General features: G+C 50.4%; 8 protein-coding genes across 8 annotated transcripts; 4 read left to right on the top strand and 4 right to left on the bottom strand.

Moving 5' to 3' along the window:
• Positions 1-827: 827 nt before the first annotated feature.
• ANOM_007227 (alcohol dehydrogenase) lies at positions 828-1589 on the top strand (the record flags this gene model as incomplete). Its single annotated transcript, XM_015552483.1, has 2 exons — positions 828-1319; positions 1371-1589. The coding sequence occupies 2 exons, from the start codon at positions 828-830 to the stop codon at positions 1587-1589; spliced, it is 711 nt and encodes a 236-aa protein (XP_015405018.1).
• A 1125-nt stretch (positions 1590-2714) lies between these two features.
• On the top strand, positions 2715-8481 carry ANOM_007226 (putative Rho guanyl nucleotide exchange factor; the record flags this gene model as incomplete). The annotated part of the gene is made up of 5 exons (XM_015552482.1): positions 2715-3002; positions 3085-5325; positions 5394-7358; positions 7426-7695; positions 7753-8481. The coding sequence occupies 5 exons, from the start codon at positions 2715-2717 to the stop codon at positions 8479-8481; spliced, it is 5493 nt and encodes a 1830-aa protein (XP_015405017.1).
• A 754-nt stretch (positions 8482-9235) lies between these two features.
• Positions 9236-12763, bottom strand: ANOM_007225 (GTPase-activating protein; the record flags this gene model as incomplete). Its single annotated transcript, XM_015552481.1, has 3 exons — positions 9236-11492; positions 11541-11892; positions 11953-12763. 3 exons carry the CDS (start codon positions 12761-12763, stop codon positions 9236-9238), a joined length of 3420 nt encoding a protein of 1139 aa, XP_015405020.1.
• Positions 12764-13264: 501 nt separating this feature from the next.
• On the bottom strand, positions 13265-14957 carry ANOM_007224 (uncharacterized protein). The gene is made up of 2 exons (XM_015552480.1): positions 14581-14957; positions 13265-14492 (listed from the first exon to the last, which is right to left on the bottom strand). The coding sequence occupies exons 1-2, from the start codon at positions 14818-14820 to the stop codon at positions 13638-13640; spliced, it is 1095 nt and encodes a 364-aa protein (XP_015405019.1). The 5' UTR covers positions 14821-14957; the 3' UTR covers positions 13265-13637.
• A 749-nt stretch (positions 14958-15706) lies between these two features.
• On the bottom strand, positions 15707-17872 carry ANOM_007223 (uncharacterized protein; the record flags this gene model as incomplete). The annotated part of the gene is made up of 3 exons (XM_015552479.1): positions 15707-16427; positions 16636-16810; positions 16867-17872. The coding sequence occupies 3 exons, from the start codon at positions 17870-17872 to the stop codon at positions 15707-15709; spliced, it is 1902 nt and encodes a 633-aa protein (XP_015405022.1).
• Positions 17873-18410: 538 nt separating this feature from the next.
• On the bottom strand, positions 18411-19723 carry ANOM_007222 (SDR family oxidoreductase; the record flags this gene model as incomplete). Its single annotated transcript, XM_015552478.1, has 6 exons — positions 18411-18615; positions 18667-18817; positions 18876-19075; positions 19134-19297; positions 19349-19607; positions 19669-19723. 6 exons carry the CDS (start codon positions 19721-19723, stop codon positions 18494-18496), a joined length of 951 nt encoding a protein of 316 aa, XP_015405021.1. The 3' UTR covers positions 18411-18493.
• A 679-nt stretch (positions 19724-20402) lies between these two features.
• Positions 20403-21406, top strand: ANOM_007221 (uncharacterized protein). Its single transcript, XM_015552477.1, has 2 exons — positions 20403-20587; positions 20730-21406. The coding sequence occupies exons 1-2, from the start codon at positions 20426-20428 to the stop codon at positions 21225-21227; spliced, it is 660 nt and encodes a 219-aa protein (XP_015405011.1). The 5' UTR covers positions 20403-20425; the 3' UTR covers positions 21228-21406.
• A 443-nt stretch (positions 21407-21849) lies between these two features.
• Positions 21850-23554, top strand: ANOM_007220 (cytochrome P450; the record flags this gene model as incomplete). Its single annotated transcript, XM_015552476.1, has 4 exons — positions 21850-22216; positions 22300-22500; positions 22556-23307; positions 23357-23554. The coding sequence occupies 4 exons, from the start codon at positions 21850-21852 to the stop codon at positions 23552-23554; spliced, it is 1518 nt and encodes a 505-aa protein (XP_015405023.1).
• Between the last annotated feature and the right edge of the window lie 220 nt (positions 23555-23774).

The raw sequence follows: 23774 nt of genomic DNA, 5'->3' as shown, positions 1-23774 counted from the left end.
CACCTTCACAAAATAACTTTATAACCCTCGTTGCATGTTATATAGGATACAGTATTAGTGGCAGTCCAAACGGAAAAGTTTTCCCGTAGGTGTGTCGCATTCCGCAAAGGACGAAAACGGCTTCAAGAATCTGAACATCATTTTCCTGTTCTGGTATGGTATGCATCGAGTCATGTCATAACCTGAATTTGGTCGAAACACCAGATAGGCTAGGTTCTAGCCACACCTTTGGCATTTTCGTGTGTACATCATTCTTTCTTAGGCTAGGAGTATTCCATATAAGTTGGATTATCGCATCACATAAGCCTGTCTGTATATGTTTGAATTGGTGATCAATCATTCTGGAGACATGTGTATCAGAGTCCCAGTGGGGCCTAAAATAACTAACGTCAATATAGTTATACTGACTAAACTATCTTCAGAAATCAAGCAGGAGGTCTTCCTTTGACTTTGATATAGAAATCTTGATTTACCTGTACGCCAGCGGGGTATAACATGGTTAGGGTTGGAGTAATTAGTTGGGGAAACGCATGATGTTCACGGAGTGCATGGCTTCATCTCTCCAACACCAAAGCCAGCGATGTAATACTCCACTCACTACTGCTGTAGATTGGAGCATACTATCTCTATCTTACTGTCTGCTCACTGCATCCTTTTGTGAACTTCCCCCACACGAAAATGTCTCCGTCCATTCCCGAGACAATGTGGGCAGCCCAAATCACCGAAGTATGCGTTTCCATCATCATATCAACAACCACTACCTAACGCCCTTCAGTTCAACACACCGTACACCATTTCAACGGTCAATATTCCCCAGCTCCGTCCCAATGAGCTCCTTGTCAAATACACGCCGCAGAATCTGTCATTCGGATATCCAAGTGCTGCGCGGAGAACTCGACAGCCCGCTGCCCTTGATCTCATCCCACGAGCCGGTGGGCACAGTTGTGCAGGTAGGGGAGGAATCCGCCTCAAAATGGAAAGTCGGCGATCGGGTGGGTATCTTGAGTTTCAAAAATGCATGGGACACCTGTGCTGGATACAGAAGGTCTCGTAAGAGATATGGAACGCTGGATCCGCGATTTTGTGATCACAGAGAGACAGGTGGCATCAAGAATGATGGTTGTTTTGCCGCGTATATGGTTGCCGACTCAGCGACAACAATCGCTCTTCCTGACTCTGTGTCCTTTGAACAAGGAGCACCATTTTTATGTGCGGGGGCACGTCGCTATTCACCATATTTCACTGGAAAAGAGCCAGGGCTAAGATTTAGGCCACCATTTGGGGAGCGATCAACAAGGCAGGACCATTTCTCCAAGCAGGTGATATGATCGGTGTGATTGGGATCGGGGCTCGGGCAGCTGGGTGTCCAGTTTGCTAAAGCTCTGGGATACCGAACGGTGGCGATTGATAACCGAGATGCTAGTCTACAGCTTACGGACGACATGCCCACGGAGCTTCAGTCGGATCATCTAATAAACTCTACGCATGACGATGCATGCGAGAAGATTCTGGAGCGAACTGGGGGTGAAGGCCTGGCCGCGGTGATCAATTGCACAGATTCGATTGCCGTCAATGCCTGGAGCTCGTGATTACTGCGCATTGGCGGCGTAGCGGTCCTTCTTGGTCTGCTGCCAGAGCAGTGGAGATTTGATACTCATCCCATTGTCCTTCGTGAGTTGGTTCTACGAGGAAGTTACGTTGCTAGTCGAGAAGAGGTGGAGGGGATGATGGCGGTGGTAGATCAACATGGAGTTCGGTCTCAGTTGAAAGTGGTAAAGAAATATGATATCCTGCAGGTCCCCGAGATGTATTTATCCAGATCGTTTCGCGGGCGCTTAGTTGTGAAGTTTGATTAATGCGCAATTGTTTATTCCAAGGGCTGGGACTAGAATACTTAAGCTTATACAGTAGAGTGTAGGAAAGGATAGCCAGTATGAATACCTAAGGTCTCCGTCAAGTGATGGATTAAACGGTTTATACTTTACTGGTCATGGTGAGATTTCCAGGAATCCTCGACTATATCCAGAGTGTCTAGTAGAGCTCTTTCCATAGTACTATAACATATACTAACTAAGGGGGCACAATTCGAAATTGGGATTCGCATTCTTAATTAAAAAATATATATGCGGAACAACTCCGCGTACCCGACCCATGTTTTCAATGGCAACGTACTATTACATATCGTTCAATGCGATCTGATCTTCTGGTAAAAACAATACAATCGATAGAATGGCAATTTCATCGTATTCGGGAAATTCGATCGTGAATAGGCCGACAATTCACTAGTTAATGGTGGGGATTTTCCACTCAGTGGGTTCATTTCAAGCCAAGAAAAACTGGCAACGCAGATACAAGCCAGGAAGGACTGTAAATGTATTATCCTTGGGGGGCCGAATGGATAGATTACCATACGGTACGGTTAGTGCCCAAACAATACATTTTGGGAACAGCTGTTCTGCACAGTAATCCTGGGTCAGGTGTTTTTCTTTCTCTCTTTCTTTCTTCTACTAAAGTATTTCCTCATCTTCTTAGACTCTCTCTTCCCTCACTTCTCTTCTCCTGTTCACGACGATCCTTCTGTGTCTTTCTTTCTGTGTGTGGGTATGTTTCTTTCGCTTATACATTCACATCCAGAGTTACCCATCTGTTCTAATTTCGTTTTCTCCAGAGAAATGTGGGGATGGGTCAGGCTCGGAACCATCTGAGTGGATGAAATGGGTCTTGAGCCTCAGCCTTTCCTTCCGTCCATCACAATAATCAGGCTGACGAGTCTGACAACAAACACCACACCAGCGACACTCCTCTTCTCTTCTTCCTCCCATTTGCAACCCCTGTTGTTTGTTTTTCCAACCCCTCCCCCTGATCGACTGCACCGGCTGACCCCTACTTCGCTCGTTTCAGCCTGCCCTCATCGCTGCCTTGGCAATTTCCCCACTGCCCCCGGGGTCTTAGTCCCTGACGCCAACAGAGCCTCTGTCGCTACGAACACCCCTCCTCCTTACGTCTCTCGTTTTCCCCTGTTCAGCTTCCCTTCCGGGCCCGTCTCGTGCGGATCACACGATGGCTCACTACCAAAATGGCCAGCCACCATACGGACAATCTGGAAATTCCGCACAGCCTTCCCGCTATGACCTGTATACCTCCGGTACCTCTACCTCGCAGAGTAATCCGACCCTCCGCAGGATGCCGAGCTATAGTGTAGGGGACGATGCGGGTCTCTTTGCGCCGTCCCATTCTCATAACCCACGACCGACAGACGTAAACGCTCGTTATTCCGAGTGGGGTGCTGGGGATTCCCAAGGAGGTTATAGCAATGACCGACAGGAGTACGCGGACCATCCCAGATATGCACACCTCCCCTCCGCAACCTCACCCCAAATTCCTCGCAGTCGCGCTTCCTCGCAGTCCAGCTATCAGTACCAGTATACCTCATCCATTTCCTCGCCGACCCAGGCGGCGTACAACCCCCAGCAATACGCCGTCCCTTCGACGCCGTCGCAATTAAATTACAACCCCTTGGCATACTCTAGTGCAAACAACAGCTCAGCCCTAGGACATCAACCATACAATCCAGCCGCTTACCAAACCGCCAGCGTCGCTGGCTACGGCCCGGCTGGTGTCCAGCGACACCCTAGTGTTGGCTACGCGCAAGCGCCTCCGACACCGCTCTCCTATGCACCACCGGTTCCCTCGCTACCGCCGCCACCCCCTCCGCGAGGCCCAGATCATCCGTATGGAAGTCGTTTGTCGCCCCAGTATAGCACTCCTTCTCCCGGGACACCTTACGGGTTGGCTCCAACGACCTCATCCTACAACCTTGCCTCCCCGTCAACCCCGGGCGCAACCTATGTGTCATCGTTTGCCGGCATGGGTTCAGCGCAGTCTCGCCCCTACTCCAGTGGATCCTATGGACCGTCCTCTCCCCGCCGATCTGAGTCCGCCACCGCTGCATCTCGTGAGGACCAACCCCCAGAACCTCCCGCCCATGCGTCGTCAGGCGACGACTTGTACGGAAAACGACCGAGCTTGACTCGTCCCGGATCTGGACGATCTCTGCCAACCCCGCCGATCTACCCACCTCAACCACAAATGTCACCGCAGAGAACAGATACTTTGACTCGACATCCTCAGTCGCGCCCACTGCCTGGTCCACCAGTCGACGCGGAGGACGATTCTGCTCCATTGACCAACGGAGGGAGTTTACATGGCAGAGCGGATGGAAGAGCCGCCTATGATGACCTGTTGAAAGAAGTCGAGGCGGCAGTGTTAGAGGCTGGGGACCGAAGTAGTCTACGATCGTTACGTTTGGAGGCGCAGAACTCCAACCACGGAGGGGATGGAATGCGTCTCTCTCCTGATGAGAGGCATACGCACACCAATGGTAATATGGCTACGGGAACGGGGCAGTATGTCAATTATGATGCCTACAGCGACGACAGCGATGCCGAGGCGGCCGCAGGTCTCGCGATGTTGCAGATGGCCGATGAGGAAGACAGGATGCGGGCTGAGCGTCTGCAGGAACGCGAACGACGCGAGACAAATGCGTCCATCATCAGTGCATATGCCAGCCAACAACCGGCAGAGACGGGTGATGAGGTAGCACGGTACGGCGGAAACCTCAGGGGGCAGAACCAGTACGAGGAGACAGACGTATCCACCGACGAGTACGCTGATGCAGTCGACCATGGCCGACTGGCGCCCACCTCCGGCTCGCTGAGGAGCTCGAACGTGTCAGCGGAGGATCGCGGGGAATACTCGGACGACTACGAGTATCCTCCTATGACCCAGGACGCTGAATATCCCTTCGAACTGGTGCCGTCCCATGCGCGCGTTGACGCCGGCGGCACAGGTGGACTGTCCGAACCTAGTGCCTATGGACGGCGGATGAGCTTCGATTATGGGGATGAGGGAACGTTATCGCCCGTGCGTCGTTCCCATCAATCGGGCAGCGACGACTCAGACGGAGGAGAAGAACCCGGAGACCTCTTTTTTCACCCCGGCATGCGGCCCCTACCGCCAGCGCCGGTGGAACCTGCGAACAGAGCTGATTTAATCCCGCATTTGATGCCGGCGGGGACGTACCGGCATCAGGAGCAGGGAGATTGGCAGAGCGATACTCAGTATACACCCTCCTACTACCCCGTTACTACTGACTCGTACGGGCCGACCGTGCCTAGCCCCTCATCTCAAGTTCCACGGTCGAGCTCTTTATCGAGTCACCCGATTGGACCTCGTACTGACCCCCCTATCAGATCCAAGACCGATGCAGACCGGGCCAAGTACAAGCAACAGCATGACCTGCACCGTCAATCGGGGTCACCGAAGGTGGCGTCCCCACAGGCCGCGGCAGGTATGACCCTGGATCTGCCCACGATTCCCGCCGGCGCCGCAAGAAGTTCAATCCTACCAAACTGTCCACGGAGCAGTTCCGTCGTTGTACGGAACCGTGGGCGCTGAGTGCCATTCTCGAATGGATTCGGGAGCTCAGCGAGGAAGAGACTGATCTCAAGGAGCACACGATAGTCGATGCCATTGTCGCTTTGTTCACTCATAAGGTGCCGACGATGAACATTGCGGATGCAGAAACACTAGCCGCCCGTGTCGTGCAGAACATGTTGGCGGAGGAGGCCTTGATCAAAGAAGAGGAATGGGTTAAGTTCGGCAATGGCTCTTTGTCCGGTGTTTTGTTCCAGATTACCGGCACAGGATGCTATTCATCTCGGTTGCACGAGCAGGAAACCGAGGTCTTTGGACGCTGCTACTCCCATCACTGTATGCGAACGTTGAAGAAAGTGAACCTGCGAACACAAGTGATGGAGCAACAGAAGAAGGCCGAAGATTGGGTGACCTTCTACAAAGTCCCGAAGGAGTTGTGGGAGTCGTATCCGAAGAAGGAAATTGACCGCCAGAATAATCTCCACGAGATCGTGACCACAGAGGACTCCTTTATTGGGCAATTGGATGTTCTGCGCGAATTGTATCGGGATCAGCTAGCGGGTATGCAGCCAAGCATCATTCCTCCAAAACGCGCCAATAAGTTCTTGAAAGATGTTTTTGGCAAAGTCGATTTGGTGAAGAGGGTTAATGAGGATTATCTCTTGGCCCAGTTGAAGTATCGCCAGAAAGAACAGGGTCCCTTCATCGGCGGTTTCAGCGATATCTTCCGCGAATGGATCCGGAAAGCCAAAGCAGTCTACATTGACTATGCGGCAACGTTTCCTCATGCCAACTATCTTGTTAGGAGTGAAGCGGAGAGGAATATTCAATTCCGGCATTTCCTTGAGCAGGCCCAGAATCACAAGTTATCAAATCGTCTGAGTTGGGACACTTACCTGAAAGCCCCTATCACCCGAATTCAGCGGTATACTTTGTTGCTCGCCACTGTGCATAAGAATATGCTCAAGGATAGCGAGGAAAAGGCAAACCTGGCGCAAGCAATTGAAGAAATTAAGCTGGTTGCCTTGGAATGTGACAATAAGGTGGGTGAAACAAGCAAGAAGGTTAGTCTCATGGAACTATCCGCCAAGTTGCAGCTCCGCCCAGAGATGAAGAGGGAAGTCGAACTGAATCTGGAACATCTGGGGCGTGAAATTGTCCACCAAGGGATACTGCAGCGGCCAGGCACCCGAACCCGTTTCTTACAGGAGACCTATGCCATCCTTTTTGATCATTATCTGGTCCTAGCCAAGCCGGCTCCCAAATACAAGGTTTTCGACGTGTCGAAATTGCCGATCCCCATGGATCTCTTAGTTGTTGAAAGCACCAATGAAGATCCTGTCGTCAAATCCTCAGTTAGAGGCGTTGCCACTGTGACTCAGCCTCAGGCTGTGGCCACCCGCGCTGTAGATGGCAATGGTGCCAACGCTGCTGGTGCAGCGGCGGGCAAGACGATTGTTCCCACCACAGTCCTTGAGAGTTCTACAGATAACAAAATCCTTTATCCTTTCAAGATCAAACATCTGGGGAAGAACGGGACGTACACTCTCTATGCCTCTTCCTCTCAGTCCCGACAGGATTGGTGCGAGAAGATTATCGAGGCGAAAACAAAACATGCTGCAGCCCTATTTGCGCAGAATGCGGAGCCTTTCAGACTCCGCGTGCTTGCAGATACTGCCTTCGCTTCTTCAGACTATTCCCCGCCCCCCAAGAGTGTTATCATCGAAGGTACGCCTCTGGATCGTGCGATTAAAGATGTTGAACAGCGATTTGCCGACCTTAAGAGACCGGCACCTGTCTGTCGGGCAAGCGTTCACTCTGCCACTGTCTTTCAACAGCCTCCTGGCCGTATGATGTGTGCAATTGGGACTGATAACGGGGTTTACATCTCTGAATATAATGATCCTCGTGGTTGGGTTCGGGTATGTGTCTATATCTACTCCGTGGATGTCCAGTCGGTCGTTCGTAATATGACTAACCTTATTTTAGGCAATCCAAATTCCCCGGGTGACGCAGATCGCTGTCTTTGAAGAATTCAATGTATTCCTACTCATTGCCGACAAATCCTTGATTGCTTACCATCTGGACGTTGTGTGCCCACCAAGTGGCGTCTCTACCCCAACGACGAGCGACTCGGCTCGCCGAGCGCCGCAGAAAATATCAGGAAGTCGTGAAGTGGGATTCTTCGCTGCAGGACACATGAAGGATCGTACATTGGTGATGTATAAAAAGCGAGATGGGTTGTCCTCAACCTTTAAGGTTTGTTCATGTTGCCCTAGCTCCATAACTCTGCTCTGCGGGACTAACTCGGTGTAGATCATGGAACCAGTCTTGCAGAAATCATCAACGAGCAAGAGTCGTTTCTTCTCCCGCCGTTCGCAAACTGAATTCTTCCGCGAATATGACGAGTTCTACATTCCGGCAGAAAGTTACAGCATCAATATGTTCCATTCGTCCCTAGCAATTTCCACCCAGCGCGGCATCGAAATTCTCACAATTGATAAGAAACAGACTTGGTCTGTTCCTGATTTCCGCTCAGAGGCTCCAGAAGCACAAGCTCAGCTTACCAGTATCGCCGCCCGTATTACCAACCTACGCCCTCTGGGTATGTTCCGTCTCAGTGATAGCGAGTTCTTGGTTGTGTACGCGGAATGCGCGGTTTACGTGAATAAACATGGAGATGTGTCACGTAGTGTGGTCATGGAGTTTGTCGGACGTGCCCATACGGCCTGTCTCTACGGCAAGTTCTTGATATTGTTCAACGAAGACTTTGTTGAGGTGCGCAATGCGATGAATGGTCGATTGCGCCAGGTCATCCCGGGACATGGCGTCGTTTGTCTTGATGATGGCAGCAGCATGCCTGGGTCTGGAGCAAATAGTATTCCCACCACCACAGGTGGCACGGTGAATCTGTCCAGCGGATTATCCAACGGTGTTGCCCTGGCGAACAACGGCCGTACTGTCAAAATCTGCATGCAGCATCCGGAATATGAACGGAACCAGGTTGTTCTCGAATTAATTGAGAACGAAGGACAAAAGGATTAAATTCATTGATTCTTACCCACACCTCGCCCCTCCTTCGTCCTAGCAAGGTGTACTCTCCAACAGAACTTAACGAAAATGTGCTATACCTTTCTATCTCTGGATGATATCTTCCCCCATTCTCATTCTCACATCGCCTCACGTCATACCTTTCACCGAAATTCTTCAACTCGGCGGCGATATAAGCTCCATTTGCATATTTATTATTTGTTCTATCTATCACCCTTACCTGTTCTATTCTTGATCTATACCCCTTTTTTGTCTTGCTTCATATTTTACTGTTCGTTGCCATTGTCTTATAAGAACAGTGCCCTGTACATACACAAATTTTTACACCATCTATCACTTCAGATGTTCATTTATACCCTGGTTATCTCGCGTAGTATTGAGGTATATCTAGTTGTATTGAGTTGCTATATGCTGATCTAACCATGTCAGTTCTCATGCATAATCTGATCGCGCACACCGACAGAATCAAAGTCCACAAAACAAAGAAAACAGAATAGCACTCCACAATCCAACGCCACATAGTCATCAGATTCAGGTTAACGCTGAAGATCAATAGTACATACATATATTGACCATACTTCCCCACGGGAAGAACGGACCATCTAGACGGGAGATACACTCGACAAGGGCAAGGACAAACAGCAGCTGAAGAATGAGATCAGACAGGAAGTACTTTCAGGACAAACACTCATATCACAAGCAAGAGAGACAGAGAGACACCAACACATCCCAGATCCAGTTATAGACCTCATGACTCAAATTCAACCTTGCTGACGACGTTGTGGGACGAGCTCTGTCCCTGTTGTTGGTGGTGGTGACTGCTGCTGCTGCCTTCAGCTGCGCTGTGTGGAAGTTCGTCCTTGTCGTCCAGGAGGGATGCATCTTCCTTTTTATGAATGCTGACCACTTCGGCGCCTTCCAGAAGGTCCCGGTCTGTGTCGCGGACGCTGCGCCGTTCTGGGTCTGCGCCGTAAGCACCGGCGCCCCAGCTGGAGATGCCGCCGACGATGGCTGGCGAGGCCGAAGTGCCACTGCGAGGGTCGTAGTCCTCCTCGTCGTCCTCGTCGTCCTCTTCCTGGGGCCGGCTGAGAGCGTTGCGTTCCAGTTCGCGTTGTGCTTCGTCCATGCGCTTCTTGACCTCGGCGGCCATCCGGATACCATCTGAAACGATGTTGTCTAGGACACCACGTAGGCCCTTGCCTGGTGGAACGATCCCACCGGATGCACCTGCAACGGTGGCACCGGCAGCAGCGCTGGCGTGGGGTTTAGGCGTGTTGATGTTAGAGAAGGTGGTGAGGTTGGACGAGAGAGATGTGAGTTTTGCTGCGGGAAGTGATTGGTCGCCAAGGCGGAATGACTGAGGGAAGAACGTATCGAAAAATTGTTCTAGTAGCTCGTCGGCCAATATGACCATGCGGAATGTGGGAAGGGTGATGTGTAGAGGATTGTTAGGGTCAAGGGCTGGGTTTGCAGCCTCTGATGCGCCCCGGTGGTGCTGGGTATCACTGTCGTGCTTCTTCGAATCGGCTGGTTCAGGTTTCGCTTCGTCACCAATATCGATGAGGTCTTCTTCTTCATCGTCGTCACCAATGGCAAATGCGTCAAGCTTTTCAGTTGCTTCTTCCGTATCTGTGTCCTTTTGTTCTTGTGTAGGCTTGCCCTCCGGGTTGCTGGGATCGGCGTATTCAAAGCAACGGCGGATGAACGAGCTGACACTCCCCAAGAATCTCTCATCAGTGCTAAGTTTATCCTGTTCGAAGCGGTCGCGCTCGCTAGCCTCCTCCAGAGGTTCGCTCGGGGTAATTGCACCGTCAAAGCCTCGCCGAGAGAGGAAAAGGAGAGCTTCTGACATTCTTAGGATTCCCTCCCGGTCGACAGTGCCATTCCCGTTGTCATCATACAGATCAAAAAAGTAGTTGATATTGTTCATAATGTCACGGGGTCCCTTGAGGCGTGCAAGTCCATTGACCACATTTTGTAGGCTAAGCCCCTCGGATGGCTCTGTGGCCCACTTCTGGAAGAGTCGCTGCATGAATTCGTGGTCCGCTGGCTCCGATTTGTTGTTCCACGCCAGAGACTTCCCAAATCCTCTGAAGCTACTGGCGTTCTGTTCAGCATTCGACTCCTTCCGTGAAGACCCCGGGGTGTCTCCTACTGCCCACTTTGCAGTAGCCGCGAGAAAGTCGCGGAAAGCATCGTAATCCATATGAGTGGGACTGGGCCCGAGACCTACACGGCCAACTTCTCGGTCCACTGGAGGTCCCAGGATGGAGGAGGTGCGTTCAACTCTCTTCCTTTGTTGGCGCTTCTTCTCTTCGTCCAGAAGTCTTTGCCGCTGCTGGTGCTCATAAAGAACCTCGTAGAATCGGTCATAGATCACGCCCAAATCATCCATGCTGAGCTTCTTGCTGTCCGGGCCCAGGTTCCGAATGGACGTGCGTTTGGCAAAGCTCTCAATATTCTCCAAAACGGCGTCTTTGTGCTTCTCACGCTCATCCGTAATCGTCTGGTGGGTAATTCCTGAGAACTCTTTGAAAGCGACTACCATTAGTTCCTGGAACCGGGTGATAGCCCTCAATTTGGGATTCTCGGATCTAGGGTGCGCCGATTCGTCCAGACGAGAGAAGTATGACTTGAGGACTGATATGAAAGACCCGTCATCTTGTATGTCGAGAAGCTCCTCACCATTGATACGAAGGATGGCTAACCCAACTTGAAAGAGAACCTTCGGCCCTTCCAGGAAAAATACATCCAACACCCGGAAAGCGAAAACCAAAGGCATGGAGTTGATGTAGAGAGAGAGAAACCATGGGAGTGACACAACGGAAAGCTGGACATCAGATTTGGTGAGATGGTCCCAAAGGACCGGCATGGTTTTCTCGACGAGGGACTCAAACACCTTTTGATCGAGCAATGTCCCATACATAGTTGTCGAGTAGTACCCTGGCAATAGACGGTCACACAAAACGGACAAGAGGAAAAAGGCTTGCGCCTCGGACATGTAACTAATGGAGTTAGCGATGACTTAAGGAGGTGACGACGAGGTGTTATACATTAACAGGGCCGCGACAACGATATTCATAGCCTGACAGTACCCAATCTCCGCATTGGTCCAACTGTAGGCTGTCAGGACTCTACGAAGTCGTCCTATGCCTTCCTCGCTTTGATACCCAGCATATTCAGGCAAACTCCGGTTCAAGTCTTTTTCAATCTCATCGATAGCCAAGGATTCTCTCCCAGAGAACTTCGAAAGAGTCTCTGTATATGAATTTGGCGACCTGAGGCGGAGGTACAGAGATCCGGACGACAGCTCCCAGATTTCACCGCGGAGGCGGTTCGGAAGCCCAACCCGAATCAGCTTATGAAATGTGGGTTGTCGAATCAGAGTTGCGTTGCGGCCATTTTCTACAGGACACTTTAATATACGGTTTGCATGGGGGCAAAGCCGAGCCTAGGATATCATACCTCTGAAATATTCCCCCCATAATCTCATTTTACTTCTGTCCCGGAGCTTGCGCGCATCTCCAGGGTAGCGAAAGATCATCCCTAGGCCGGCATCTGGTGGCTGACGCACCTCTGCATTATCACTGTCCTGAGCCTTGGACTTGGCACCAGACAGCAAGTACTCCGAATAACAATCATTTACGACTACCCGCAAATTCTCGATTTCTTTCATGCATTCTCGTAATCCCTTCTTCAGCCCATCGCAGAATCGTTCACAGGCCTGCCTGCTCCCGACCAGCTGAATCGTAAATCGTTGGGGGATAAAGCCGGGGCTCTGTTGCTTCCCCAGCGCACCATTCCATGTTGTGAGAGCGAGCGAAAACACATGACTCAAGCTATTCAACCGTTCCACTCGCCGGACGCAACAAAGGGGGAGGGTAAACCCATTACCGAACGGCCCAGTCCCATTCGTTTGACCAGCCCAATGAGTTGAAGCGCTATGAGTCGCGGAAGGTGCGAAGCTGGTGGGTTGAGTAGTAAAGCAGATAAACCGTTCACTCAAATGCAGTCGGCCGGCATAGCGATTCCCAGCACGGTCAAGGTTGCGAGGTTGATCTCCGGAGGATGTTGAAGACGAGGTATGTGGGATAGGAAGGATTAGTTCGGCAGTTATCTCTTGTAGGGGATTCTGAGAATCCGGAAGTCGAAATTGCTGGCGAAACAGGGAAGCTTTCGAAGGGTTGCGATCGGTGGAAGTGAGCGTGGGGAGAGTGAAGTTGGCCGGGTCGATCAATGACTGGGCTTTTTGAACGAAAGACGTCCACTGCATCATGATGCCGGGTCAGAGTTGCGGAACTCCCCAACACCGAGTAATCCGAGACGTCTCTCAGCTGCCTGAGCGGAGGAGGTTGTAAGGCTGAAGCTATGGCCGGGCGGGAAGCGGCAGATGATGCAGCTCTTGACGGCGAGCAAGCTCTGGGCAATCAGTAGTTATATAAGCACGCCCTTGGTTGGAAGTGTGGGAAATGGTAAGTCAAGGCTCATCGTAAAGACAGGCGCAACATCCTTCCAAGGGGCTTACGCGCCGCAGTAACTTGGAGCCGGAGATGTTTAGACTTGACTGCTGGAAGCGGAAGAGGGGAATCAACCTTACGCCCGGCGGCCTTCCCATCCAGGCATCCGCCGCTGACCCTCACGTGATGCCCTGCAGGTGAAACAGCCAAGAGCAGCCGGCTGTCACGTTCTATTGAACAGGGTCATTAATTCTCTTCTATTATATCATAGCTTATCATGCGGAGGATGACGGGCTCGGGAACTGTTATGTCCGTCGCGATACATGCGCTTTACAATGCAGTCGGGGACGAATACAATCTCGATTCCTAAACTCATAGAACACCGAACTACACAACAGCCCTCAGGAATTGCGAAACCGCGTAGGCGGGGCACGTTCCTGAAAGGGCAAGTATACAAAAATAGTAATAACAAAAGGATAAGGAGGTAGTAGACCAGCTTGAAGAAGAAAGGGTGATGTTAAATGAAAGAAAGTAGGCTTGAAGTCAATCATCCCTAAAAGCCACTGCGAACCAATACAAATTCCTAGATCCTATATCCTATTTGGCAGAGCTGAGATAGCTTCCCGCCGATCCTTTTGTCCTTCCCAGAAGATACATTCTTTCTATCTCAACGCCCGAAAAATTGAAAATCGTTCAGTTCTTGTGGTCGGCTGCTGCCTCAGCTGTGCCCTCCTCGTCGCTGTAAGCAGGAGGAAGGTCATCAGTAGTCTCGACCATTAAGCCCTGCTTCTCAGAAGTAGTGCCTTGCTCCAGTGACTCTTCGCGGTCAGAACGGCGATAGCGCTGCCACAAGAACACGACCACCTGGCCAACCAGCATACCCACAGCACTGGCAGCCAATCCTGCCAGAACGCCCAGCGCAGCCGGGATGACAATAAAGCGGACAACGCGAGAGGCAGTGCGCTCCCAGTTACCGTGTGAGCCATGGTGCATATGGTGGTGGTGAGGGTGGCCAGGACGTCCCATGTGGCCTTCGGCCTGGGGCGGGAACGGCATACCATCTTGGTGGTGGTGAGGAGGACGGGGACGACCGCATTGTGGCTTGGGGCCCATAACACCGAGCATACGGGCTTTGGCGGCAGCGAACAACGCACGAATCCGGTTGAACAGAAGTCTCTTTAGGCACATCGGCTTGCCGCGGCACTGTCTCCAAGAAACACGGTTGGGGGTGTTGTCCTCGATGTCGGTCTTGACGATGTAAAGATTACCCTCAGGGTCGTGGAGGAGGTTGATTGCAACGGTGTTCAGCGGGACAGGGTGGCTGTCCAAGTCGAGGACAGTGAAACGAACAGCAACCAGGTCGACAGGTTCCTCTGGCGGAGAAGGCAGCGGCAGCATCTCGACGGCATATCCCAACGGGATAGGCTCCGACTCCTCATCATCCGATAGACGGCGCTGGACAGCGGTGATGATGGTTGGAGGAGGGGGAGGGAATATCTGACGTCCGTTGGCCAGCAAGGTACCATCGTCAATCGAGAAGTTTAGAGACTGTCGGGGATCATTAGTGGTTCCGTATGGATTTGGTCGAGAATAACAAGCTCTATACTACGATGGGTGGGGGAGGGGGTCCACTTACTAAGGCAGTTTGGAAACCGTCAGTCCAGCTGACCTTCCCATTTTCGGAGACTTCTTTGAAAGGGCACTCAGTGCAGACGAGATCGACCTTCTGTTGCTGAGAAGCGTGAGATTCAAGAGGATGGAGACCGGCAAATTCAGGTTCAGAGGCGATGGCCTCTACTTCGACTTCCGGAACGACTAGGAAAGCGTTGGCGCCTAGAACGGCGGCGCTCCCGAGAAGGAACGAGCGGAGATGCATGATGTTGTTGGTGGAAGGAGTTAGAAGATGAACATGAGAGTTGGACTGGGATTAAATATGAACCGTTGAATAGAATTAGAAGTTGAATGTAGACAAAGGAGATGACGATGAATGATGATGATGGGAGAATGAGAGAGAGAAAGAAGGGCAGAGAGAGTGAGAGACTAGTCGTAGTAGGGAATGGAAATGGGGGCATAAAGGAAATGTGTATGCCTGAAGATTAAGGGCAGGGCGGCTATGGATTGTTCTGGTTCGCTGGATGAATGTCTGGTGGCGGAGGACGTGACGCAACACGATGTTCCAGGCTTTACTCCTTAGGGATTAGCGCTCTTCCAGAGTTGTTTGACTCCATCTTAAAAATAGACACGGATGTGCAGGAAATGAAAGCTTATGCTCTTCAACAGTACTTTGAGTATTCAATATATACAACAACATTAACTTTGTCGTCAACTGAGATACCCTGACAACTATCAATATTGAACGTCCCATCTATCATGACCCTGCGCCAGTTTAAACCCTTTCCGCCGCTTCCGGTCTCTTCTCACTTTCATGGCCTACATACTGGTAGATTGTTAACACGATCAAAATCATGGCGCCAACGCCCGGTTAGATTAGAAGGAATGAAATAGTAAGACACTCCATAGGCGTTTCTAACAATTGCGGCTCGCACTGTGGTTCGTCACGAAAATGCCACGACACGATCTCTCCAACACTACTGCTCCGTGTCCTAGGACTTCCGTGGCTGGGCTACTCAGCCTTGAATGATGATGCCCTTGTCTTGTCATTGGAAGGGTCTGTTCCTCGCTGAAGAGAATAAGCATTTTCTCAGGGACTTAACAAATGGGGTATCCAAAGATGTGCACACCAAGACGACTAGGAGGCGTTGTCACCCTAATGCTATCGGATCTATATTGGATCTCTTGCTCATCTCGTAGGCTAACATTTGCATAAATTCGAATTCAGAGTCCCGATTCCTCTGGATTCTCGTTCGTAGGTTTGTCGATTCCTGGTTTGTTTCAAGCAGTTTCTGGTGATTAGTCTCGCCACCGGATCGCATATACCACAAGAGTGCGATGCAAAGCAGAAACAGCCACCATTTGGCTCCAACCCTTGAGACGGATGTTCTCTGCAGATCCTGCCGTTCCATATTACTTTCCTCACTAGCTGGTTCCTCGGTCATTGGTGCGGTTTCCTCTTTGACATGAACGCGTGGATCTTGAATCGGAACTAGCTCGCCCTTCGCATTGATTCGGAAGCGAGACGATTTGTAGCGCATAGACGATATTGACGGCTCTTCTGCTACTATGGCATCACGCATATTCTGGTAACCTGCAAGCTGAAGCGATGGTGAGATTCTGATCCGTTGCAGGTCTATTATGGGCCGGAACCTTGGTATTGGTTGCCGCTGTGGAGCTGGTGCTCTGGCCTTCACCGGGAAATATATCACGCCCGTATGCCTTGGTCGAAATGATCTCGAAATGCCAAAGATGCTCATTCCTTCCCCTCTTTTTACCTGATTCACGTTCTCCAAATAGCTCTTGATAGTTGGAATGGCTGTGGGCTTGGACTGGGGCACTGAACTTGACGTGGAGACGTTCGCAGAGACGCTATCAACGTTGAGTATATTAGCCATCACTTGTGTACAAATAAAAGGATCTGGAATCCTCTTTATCATGGGGTTCGCCATTGTCTTGCATCCGACCTTTGTCATCCATTGTCCAGGTAGTGCATCGCCCTGGTCAGGTTATGGCACTGGTTGCTTCTGGATTAGTTGAATGAAATCATTGTCATATCTATCAAACATATCACACTGACCTTGCGTTGGCAGGGCGCATGACACAATCAAAGATTCTCTGTGATGCTTGAGTAAGCTCCGCATCTAGCGTAAAGACATGCGAATCTATGGGTTGACCGACTGGATCCTGTGTGTCATTGAACACGACAGTATCCTGCGGTGCACTGCCATACATATGAAACCAGCTGTTTTGCCCTGCACACTCTTGCTCAGTACTACCCACCTTGTGATACGTCTTGCAATCCACTCACCTATAAATGTGGCCTGCGGTGGCTGGATGTAGCTGGCAAACATCTGCCCCTCCCCTAAATTGGGATGACCCCCTGGTGTTATAGGAATAGAGGGTGGGGGAGTTGTCTCGGGCGGCTCATATTCGCATTCACTCTCCTCTTGTGCCTGCGCATCTGCTCCATTGGCCCCGCAACTAGCCTGGGTCTCAGCGATTATGTGCGAGAAATTTCGCTCCAGGAAAGGATTGAGCCCACAACCAGACCTTTCCCCATGGATCAAGTCATCTAAATCGCGTTCCAAATCAGCCAAACCACGATTTCCAGCTGCAGCCCGAGAAGCAGCACGCCACATAGATTCTCCCCCATCACCAACCTCTGAGACAATATCCATCCTATCAGCCAAAAACTGTCGATATCTCCTGCAGAGATCCTCCATCTCATCAGCAGCACGACTGATCCGAAACAGTATCTCCCCCAGAATCTCACCTTCTTCGACCAGGAGATACCTCCACGCGCAGACATCCGCAGCCCAGCACGGATTCTCGACCTGCCCGATGCGGCGCCGATACTCGTCGATCATGGCCTGCCTGTCCTCCAACACTGCATTCAAATCATCGACCGTATACCCCCGAAAGCGAAGCTGGGCCTCCCAAGCCCTCGTCCTCGCACAAGCGTCGGCCAACAACTCAGTATATCTCATCATCTGCTCTTGGGCCTGCGCGTAGGCCTCCTCTGCTGACTGAAAATAGTGCTTCTGGGTCTCGAAAGTCGACTGCGCAACGTACGACATATATTGCGCGAGCTCGTACGCTTGGTCTGCGGCTTCGAGGTCCTGTCTGTAATTTTCGTTCTCGCACAGCAGTCCACTGATTGTCTGTATGAGTTCTTTATTGTTGGCTTGGAGGTTATGTCCATCTGTTAGATATTCTTGGGGGTCGATATTTTCGCTCTGATGCTGGTGGTGGAGATATGTGTAGTTTACAGCCTGTTGCCAGGTATAGTGCGAAGATCCTCCGTGGAAGGACATGGTGAACGGGGGTATTAAACGAAATAGATGGAAAGAAAGTAAATCAAAGGGAATGTAACGAGGTAGTATGGAAGTTGCAAGCTTGAACTAGCGAATGTGAAACTAGGTAGTAAGGTGACTGGTAGAGAAAAGGAAAGACGCAATTGGAGTATGATATTGTGCTACTATCGCTATGCATCAGGTTTAGAACAACAGGGGGGATCATGCAAATAGAAGAGAACATACATGCTTCATTAAAAGGTAATTCGGGGTTTTTATGTCCATCGCTATGGTGGTAGATCGGAAGATTGAGTGAATACGAGTGTCCTAGAGCTACAGTAATCAGGAACATATTTGGCAGCTGCATATAGCAGTAAGCTGTAATTGCTGAAAGAAGAGTGAATGGTTCCATTGTCACTGGTTAGTTGGTCGTGGAAGTTGATGAGCATAGAGACGATGCGTGGCTGATTGTTAGTCAAGGAGGGAATGTTGTGTATGCTCCGTCTTTTAAACAGGATTATATGGACTACAAGTGTAGGAAAACCATGAGGTCAAGAGATACAGTGCACAACCATGTATCAAATTGAATATCTAACCTATTGTTAATTCTATAAAGCAAATCTACGGAATGCAAATATCAACTCAAAGCTTCGACTTCTGTCCCTTTACATTAGGAACGGCGTCTCCCGTAAGAAGGAAGTCGGGGTATGCCAGAGCTCCGGATGCTGCACCACCAGAAGACATACGCCAGCTTGCACCATCAACTGCAAAAGTCAGCAAGTCGTGGTCTTTTCAATGAAACGTAGGGCACATACCAACTAGTGTTTGACCAGAGACATAGCTTCCGGTATCAGCAAAGAGGTACACCGTGGCATCTGCAATGTCCCGAACAGAGCCAAAGCGTCCTAGGGGCTGCGTCTTTATGTATCCTTCCATAGCATCGGCAGGGACCAAACGATCCACACCCTGATCCAGTTAGTATGAATGTGTTTGTCCATGTCAGTAATAAGGATGTTGAGCCTACCTCTGTCGACGCGATTGGGCCAGGGGCGATGATATTGGACGTCACGCCTAGTGGGCCAAACTCAATGGCAACACTGTGAGACAGGGCATCGACGCCAGCTTTCGCTACCGACACATGCGTTTGGAAGGGCATGGTCCTGTAATGGATGGTAGCGCTAACGAATATGATGCGTCCACCGGTGCCCAGCGGAGAGGGCTTCACTAGACAACAGTTCAGCATATCTCTCGCGACAGCACAGATAGGTCGTCGAATACTTACGGGACTTAGAGTCAACCTTGTGCTTGTTGGCGGACTCAACCAGGTGCGGAAGGGTTGCTTTCAGGGTGTTGTAAGAACCCAGAACATCAATGTCCATCACAGACTTGAAAGCATTGACCGAGAGCTGGTTGATCGAAGCGAGGAAGTTCCCGGCCGCACCAGCGCTGAACCAGGTTAATTGGAGGAATCAAACAAAGACAAGGTTGCACTCATACATCACATAATCTATACCGCCCAGCTCCTTGACACAGCGGTCTACTGCGTCTTTCAGGCTGTCGAACTTGCGCACATCAACCGCACCGATGCCAATGGCCTTGGCACCTGGACGAGCCGTGGCGATGTCCTGAGCTGCTTTCTCGGTTTTCTCCACGTTTCGGCCTATAATGCAGGCATTTGCGCCCAGGTGGACAAGGGCGCGGACCTGGGCACTGCAGATGGTTCCTGCACCACCAGTGCAGAAGACGACCTTGTTTGCTATCCGCGTTCAGCGATATTCACATGTTGCCCCCTTTGAATACAACGTGGCAATACATACTGAAAAGGCCATCCTTCCACGTCTCACTCAAGTATTCTGACTTGGCAAGAGGCATTCTGTCTATGAGTGTATTTAACTGTGGTATGAACGTATGAAGTATGTACAGCAGAGACAGAAGGTTGAAGGCCAGAGAGATGATGTTCTAGTGGACGGAGTAGTCACGACAGGTCTTACTTAATTGGCTTTTGCGGAGAAGCTCCACTGAACGGGGGAATGCCGCGGTTCGGTCGGAGCCTCGGGAGTGATAACATCAAATCGAATTATTGTTTAATCAACATTGTCTAGTGCAGAGTAGGATGTGTATAAAAAGCTCTTGGCAAGAGACCCCTCTGGATAGTCTCCGATAGGGTATCCATAAGTCTATTCATTGAAATTATCTTATGTTCATGGGGAGATCCGATGTTCGAGATCTGGCTGCATGTATCACGTGCAACTGTAGATATTGCTAACCGTTGTGCTAATCTCAAGATTTACCTAGTGTTTTGAATTCCTGTCTACTGCTTTCAAATAATTCAATTAATAAAATTTATCTAGATAAGCATACCATGATCTGCAATTACAGAGGTAGTATACCACATGGATGTACATGGACAACGCCAAACCAACACATCCGGCCTAATCCAGACACTCTGATTGGCCGCCTGGAGTTGGGCCACTGTCACGACGTCATGTTTGACAAAACTCCACATGAAGCAAACAATTTAATCTTCTTTTGTTCTTTTCCTTTCCTTTCCTCTCATCTGCAAACCCACCGTATATGAGCCACTCTCATCTATCGCAAGGGATCTCCGATCATTTTGGTCTCTATTACCACACCCATAGAGCGTTCTCCTTCTCAATAGCTCTCTCCCTCCCCATCATGGCCTGTCCACTCACTGTCAGCAAATTCGTGGGCACTGTCTCCCTCGGCCTTCTAACCGTAAGTCCTCCCTTGCACCGACAAAAACAACAAAGAAAACCCCCCCAGAAGACCATGAAACGAGAACTATACTCCCCCAGAACCCCAGCAAGAAACCAAAAATTCAGAAGGCCATAAAACAAAAATACTAATAACAATCCAGGGCCTCTCCTACTCCGCCTCAACCGTAACCATCCCATCTCTATCCCTCCTGCCCACCTCCGCCAACGCATCCCGCTCCCTCCGCGAAGTAAAGCGCCTGAACCGCAAACATGGGCTCCGTCTAACCAACCTCGCCAATGGCTGCCTCCTCTTCGCATACTGCGCCTCCCCGAAACACCGCAAACACCCGTACCTGATGTGGATGGTCGCCACTTCCATTATGGGCACCTATGGCGCGGACTACTTCTTCCACCGGTCGATGGGCTTCAAGGCGTGGGTCCAGAGTTTCGTCCAGGACGTCGGCTGCGCATCGTTCTGTCGCAAGAACACCCAGAAGAAGGAAGAGGATCTTGTCGTCGTGGAGGCTGAGGAGAATGTGAACGGCGAGAGTGTGCAGCGGGAGATGGATACGGAGCGGAGGTTCCAGTGCGTGCGCGCTGTTTTCTCGGGCCTTGCGCTTGCGATGGGTATTGTTGGACTTTGGGGGGATAGAAAATAGATGGGAAGGGTTTGGTTTGTTTGCATGGCCATTGGGGGTTCTTTTTTCATTTGTTAACCTTCTGACTTTGATGGTGGTTTTGTATACCTGGGAAGCGGTGTATCTCCTCTCCGTTTTTTGTTTCTTCTTTGGTTCGGGGCGATAACTCTATAATGTATGTTATGTATATTGACAGCGCAATGACATTGCTGGGACTCAGTACCGACTGCAGTTTATATATAATATTTCAGAACGTAGGAATCTCAAGAAAGCACACTACTCAAAAGAAGAAAAAGAAAAGAACAAAAATCTAAAATGCTCCTAACCAACGGACCCCGCATCTTTTCGTCCCACTAAAGTTGTCGATAGTATTATCCATAAGATACTAAGCTCCAGCAAAGCAAGATACAACCTCATAAATCCGGAATCCAGTAAGCTCCCCATTACATAGCTCCGCAGTGGAGGTGGGGGTGGGGGCGGAGAGTGGACGATCAATTCAACCCAACCCCGGAACCAATCAACAAGCACACACCTGAATCCGGCCGATCTATATAACGCATGCATCAACCCATCTTTCTTCTCTTCCTGCAGCATCATCTGCACTGAAAAGTCCTAGAGAAAGTAGGAGGATTCATATATCAAGATGTATATCCTACTCCTCCTCCCCGTCCTCATCGTATCCTACCACGTTCTTCATCTTATCTACACTACCTTGACAACAAAATCCCTCCTATCTGTTCCTGGGCCGTTCATCACTCGTCTCACGAAATTATGGTACTTTGATCGTGTCCGACGGGGCCACTTTGAAGAGGATAATGTCCGACTTCATGAGCAGTATGGTCCGGTTGTGCGCATCGCCCCGGACCATTACAGTATTAGTGACCGGGCCGCGGTGAAGCTGGTCTACGGAACGGGCACCAAGTTTACCAAGTCGGCGTGGTACGAGGGGTGGAAGCATCCGAGTCCCGAGCGATGGACGTTATTCCCCGATCGGGATGTTCGGAGACATGGTAGGTTTTCTTTTTTCTGTTTTGGTTGATCTCGTTCTTGCTCTGTAGTTCGTGCGAGAGTATAAAGCTGAGGGTTGATGTAGCCGAAACAAGGAAGAGATTCTCAGGATTGTATTCGATGAGTTCGTTGGTGCACTATGAGGAATTTGTGGACCACTGCACCGATATCTTCTCCCAACGGTTGACGGAGCACGCGCAGCGCGAAGGAAGTCTCAACCTTGGGCACTGGTTCCAATGTTATGCTTTTGACGTGATTGGGGAGATTACATTCGGCAAGCGATTTGGTAAGTACACATATGTATCTTGGGGTCCGAGATGGTTATGTATTGATAGGAATAGGGTTCTTGGACCAGGGCGACGACATCGAAGGGACCATTGCTGCACTGCAAAAGACCATGGTGTACAGCACTCTGATCGGTATCTACCCGGAATGGCATCCGCGGCTATTCGAACTGCTGAGCCATTTCAGCTGGTCTGGCGCGGGCGGAAGAACGTACATCATGCAGTACGTGCAGGAGAAAATTCGCCGACACAGTCAGCCTGCCAAGCGTGATCCGGAGCAAGGGACGCTGCAGACGCAGGACTTTCTCGAGAAGATGATCCTCGCTCGAGACAAGGATCCAGAGAAGGTCACTGATTATCACTTATTCATGATGGGTTTGTCGAACGTGATTGCCGGTTCAGATACTACCGCTATCAGTCTTTCGGCGATAATGTACCACCTGCTGCACTATCCTGCAGTTTTGGAGAAGCTTCGACGCGAAGTGGATGACTTTACCGCGCAAGGCCGCTGCAGTTCTCGTGTGACGTTCAAAGAAAGTCAGGAAATGCCTTACTTCCAGGCCGTCATGAAAGAGGCTCTTCGTATGCACAGTGCCACTGGTCTCCCACTGTGGAGGGTCGTCCCCGCTGGCGGTGCGGAGATCAGTGGATATTACTTCCCAGAGGGTAGTACGGTAGGAATAAACACTTGGGTGGCACATTATGACGAAGAGATCTACCCAGATGCGAAGACATTTCGCCCAGAGCGCTGGATAGAAGCAGAGTCTGATCCAGAAAGACTGAAAATTATGAATGAGATGTACATGCCGGTAAGATCTCCGTTCCGTCTTCCTCGAGAATAGCGTTAACTTCGGATAGTTTGGTCTCGGGTCGAGAACGTGTCTTGGAAAGCATATCTCCATTCTCGAGATGTCGAAATTGATTCCCCGTCTTATTCGGGACTTCGACTTTTCTACCACAAGCAAAAAGTGGTCTACTGAGAACTATTGGTTTGTCAAGCCAACTGATTTCGTTGTGCAAGTCCGCAGGCGGACATCCAATGTCAAACAATTGTAGCTGGTATTCTTGCTTAACGGGCGCGTATTATGTGGATGGAGGGGCACTTAGACTCATTCGTCGATACTCCATTATCAAACCATTGACATCCACCATATCTGTATGATCGTATCGAGATAAATCCGTTTGGCTTTTAGGAAGACTTCCCGATTGTACTCTAGCTACGATGATTCGTGCCAAGTGCCAGAATTCGGCCGCATAGCGTACAAAGCCTATTTTC

This window comes from Aspergillus nomiae (genome assembly GCF_001204775.2).
Source record: "Aspergillus nomiae NRRL 13137 chromosome Unknown contig00228, whole genome shotgun sequence".
Taxonomy (NCBI): domain Eukaryota; kingdom Fungi; phylum Ascomycota; class Eurotiomycetes; order Eurotiales; family Aspergillaceae; genus Aspergillus; species Aspergillus nomiae.
This window is presented reverse-complemented; position numbering and strand designations above follow the sequence as displayed.

Coding starts and splice junctions, on each gene's coding strand:
- ANOM_007224 (XM_015552480.1), bottom strand. CDS start 14,820: ATGCATCTCCGCTCGTTCCTTCTCGGGAGCGCCGCCGTTCTAGGCGCC. Junction 14,493..14,580: donor ACGGTTTCCAAACTGCCTTA/GTAAGTGGACCC, acceptor GATCCCCGACAG/TCTCTAAACTTCTCGATTGA.
- ANOM_007221 (XM_015552477.1), top strand. CDS start 20,426: ATGAGCCACTCTCATCTATCGCAAGGGATCTCCGATCATTTTGGTCTC. Junction 20,588..20,729: donor TCTCCCTCGGCCTTCTAACC/GTAAGTCCTCCC, acceptor ATAACAATCCAG/GGCCTCTCCTACTCCGCCTC.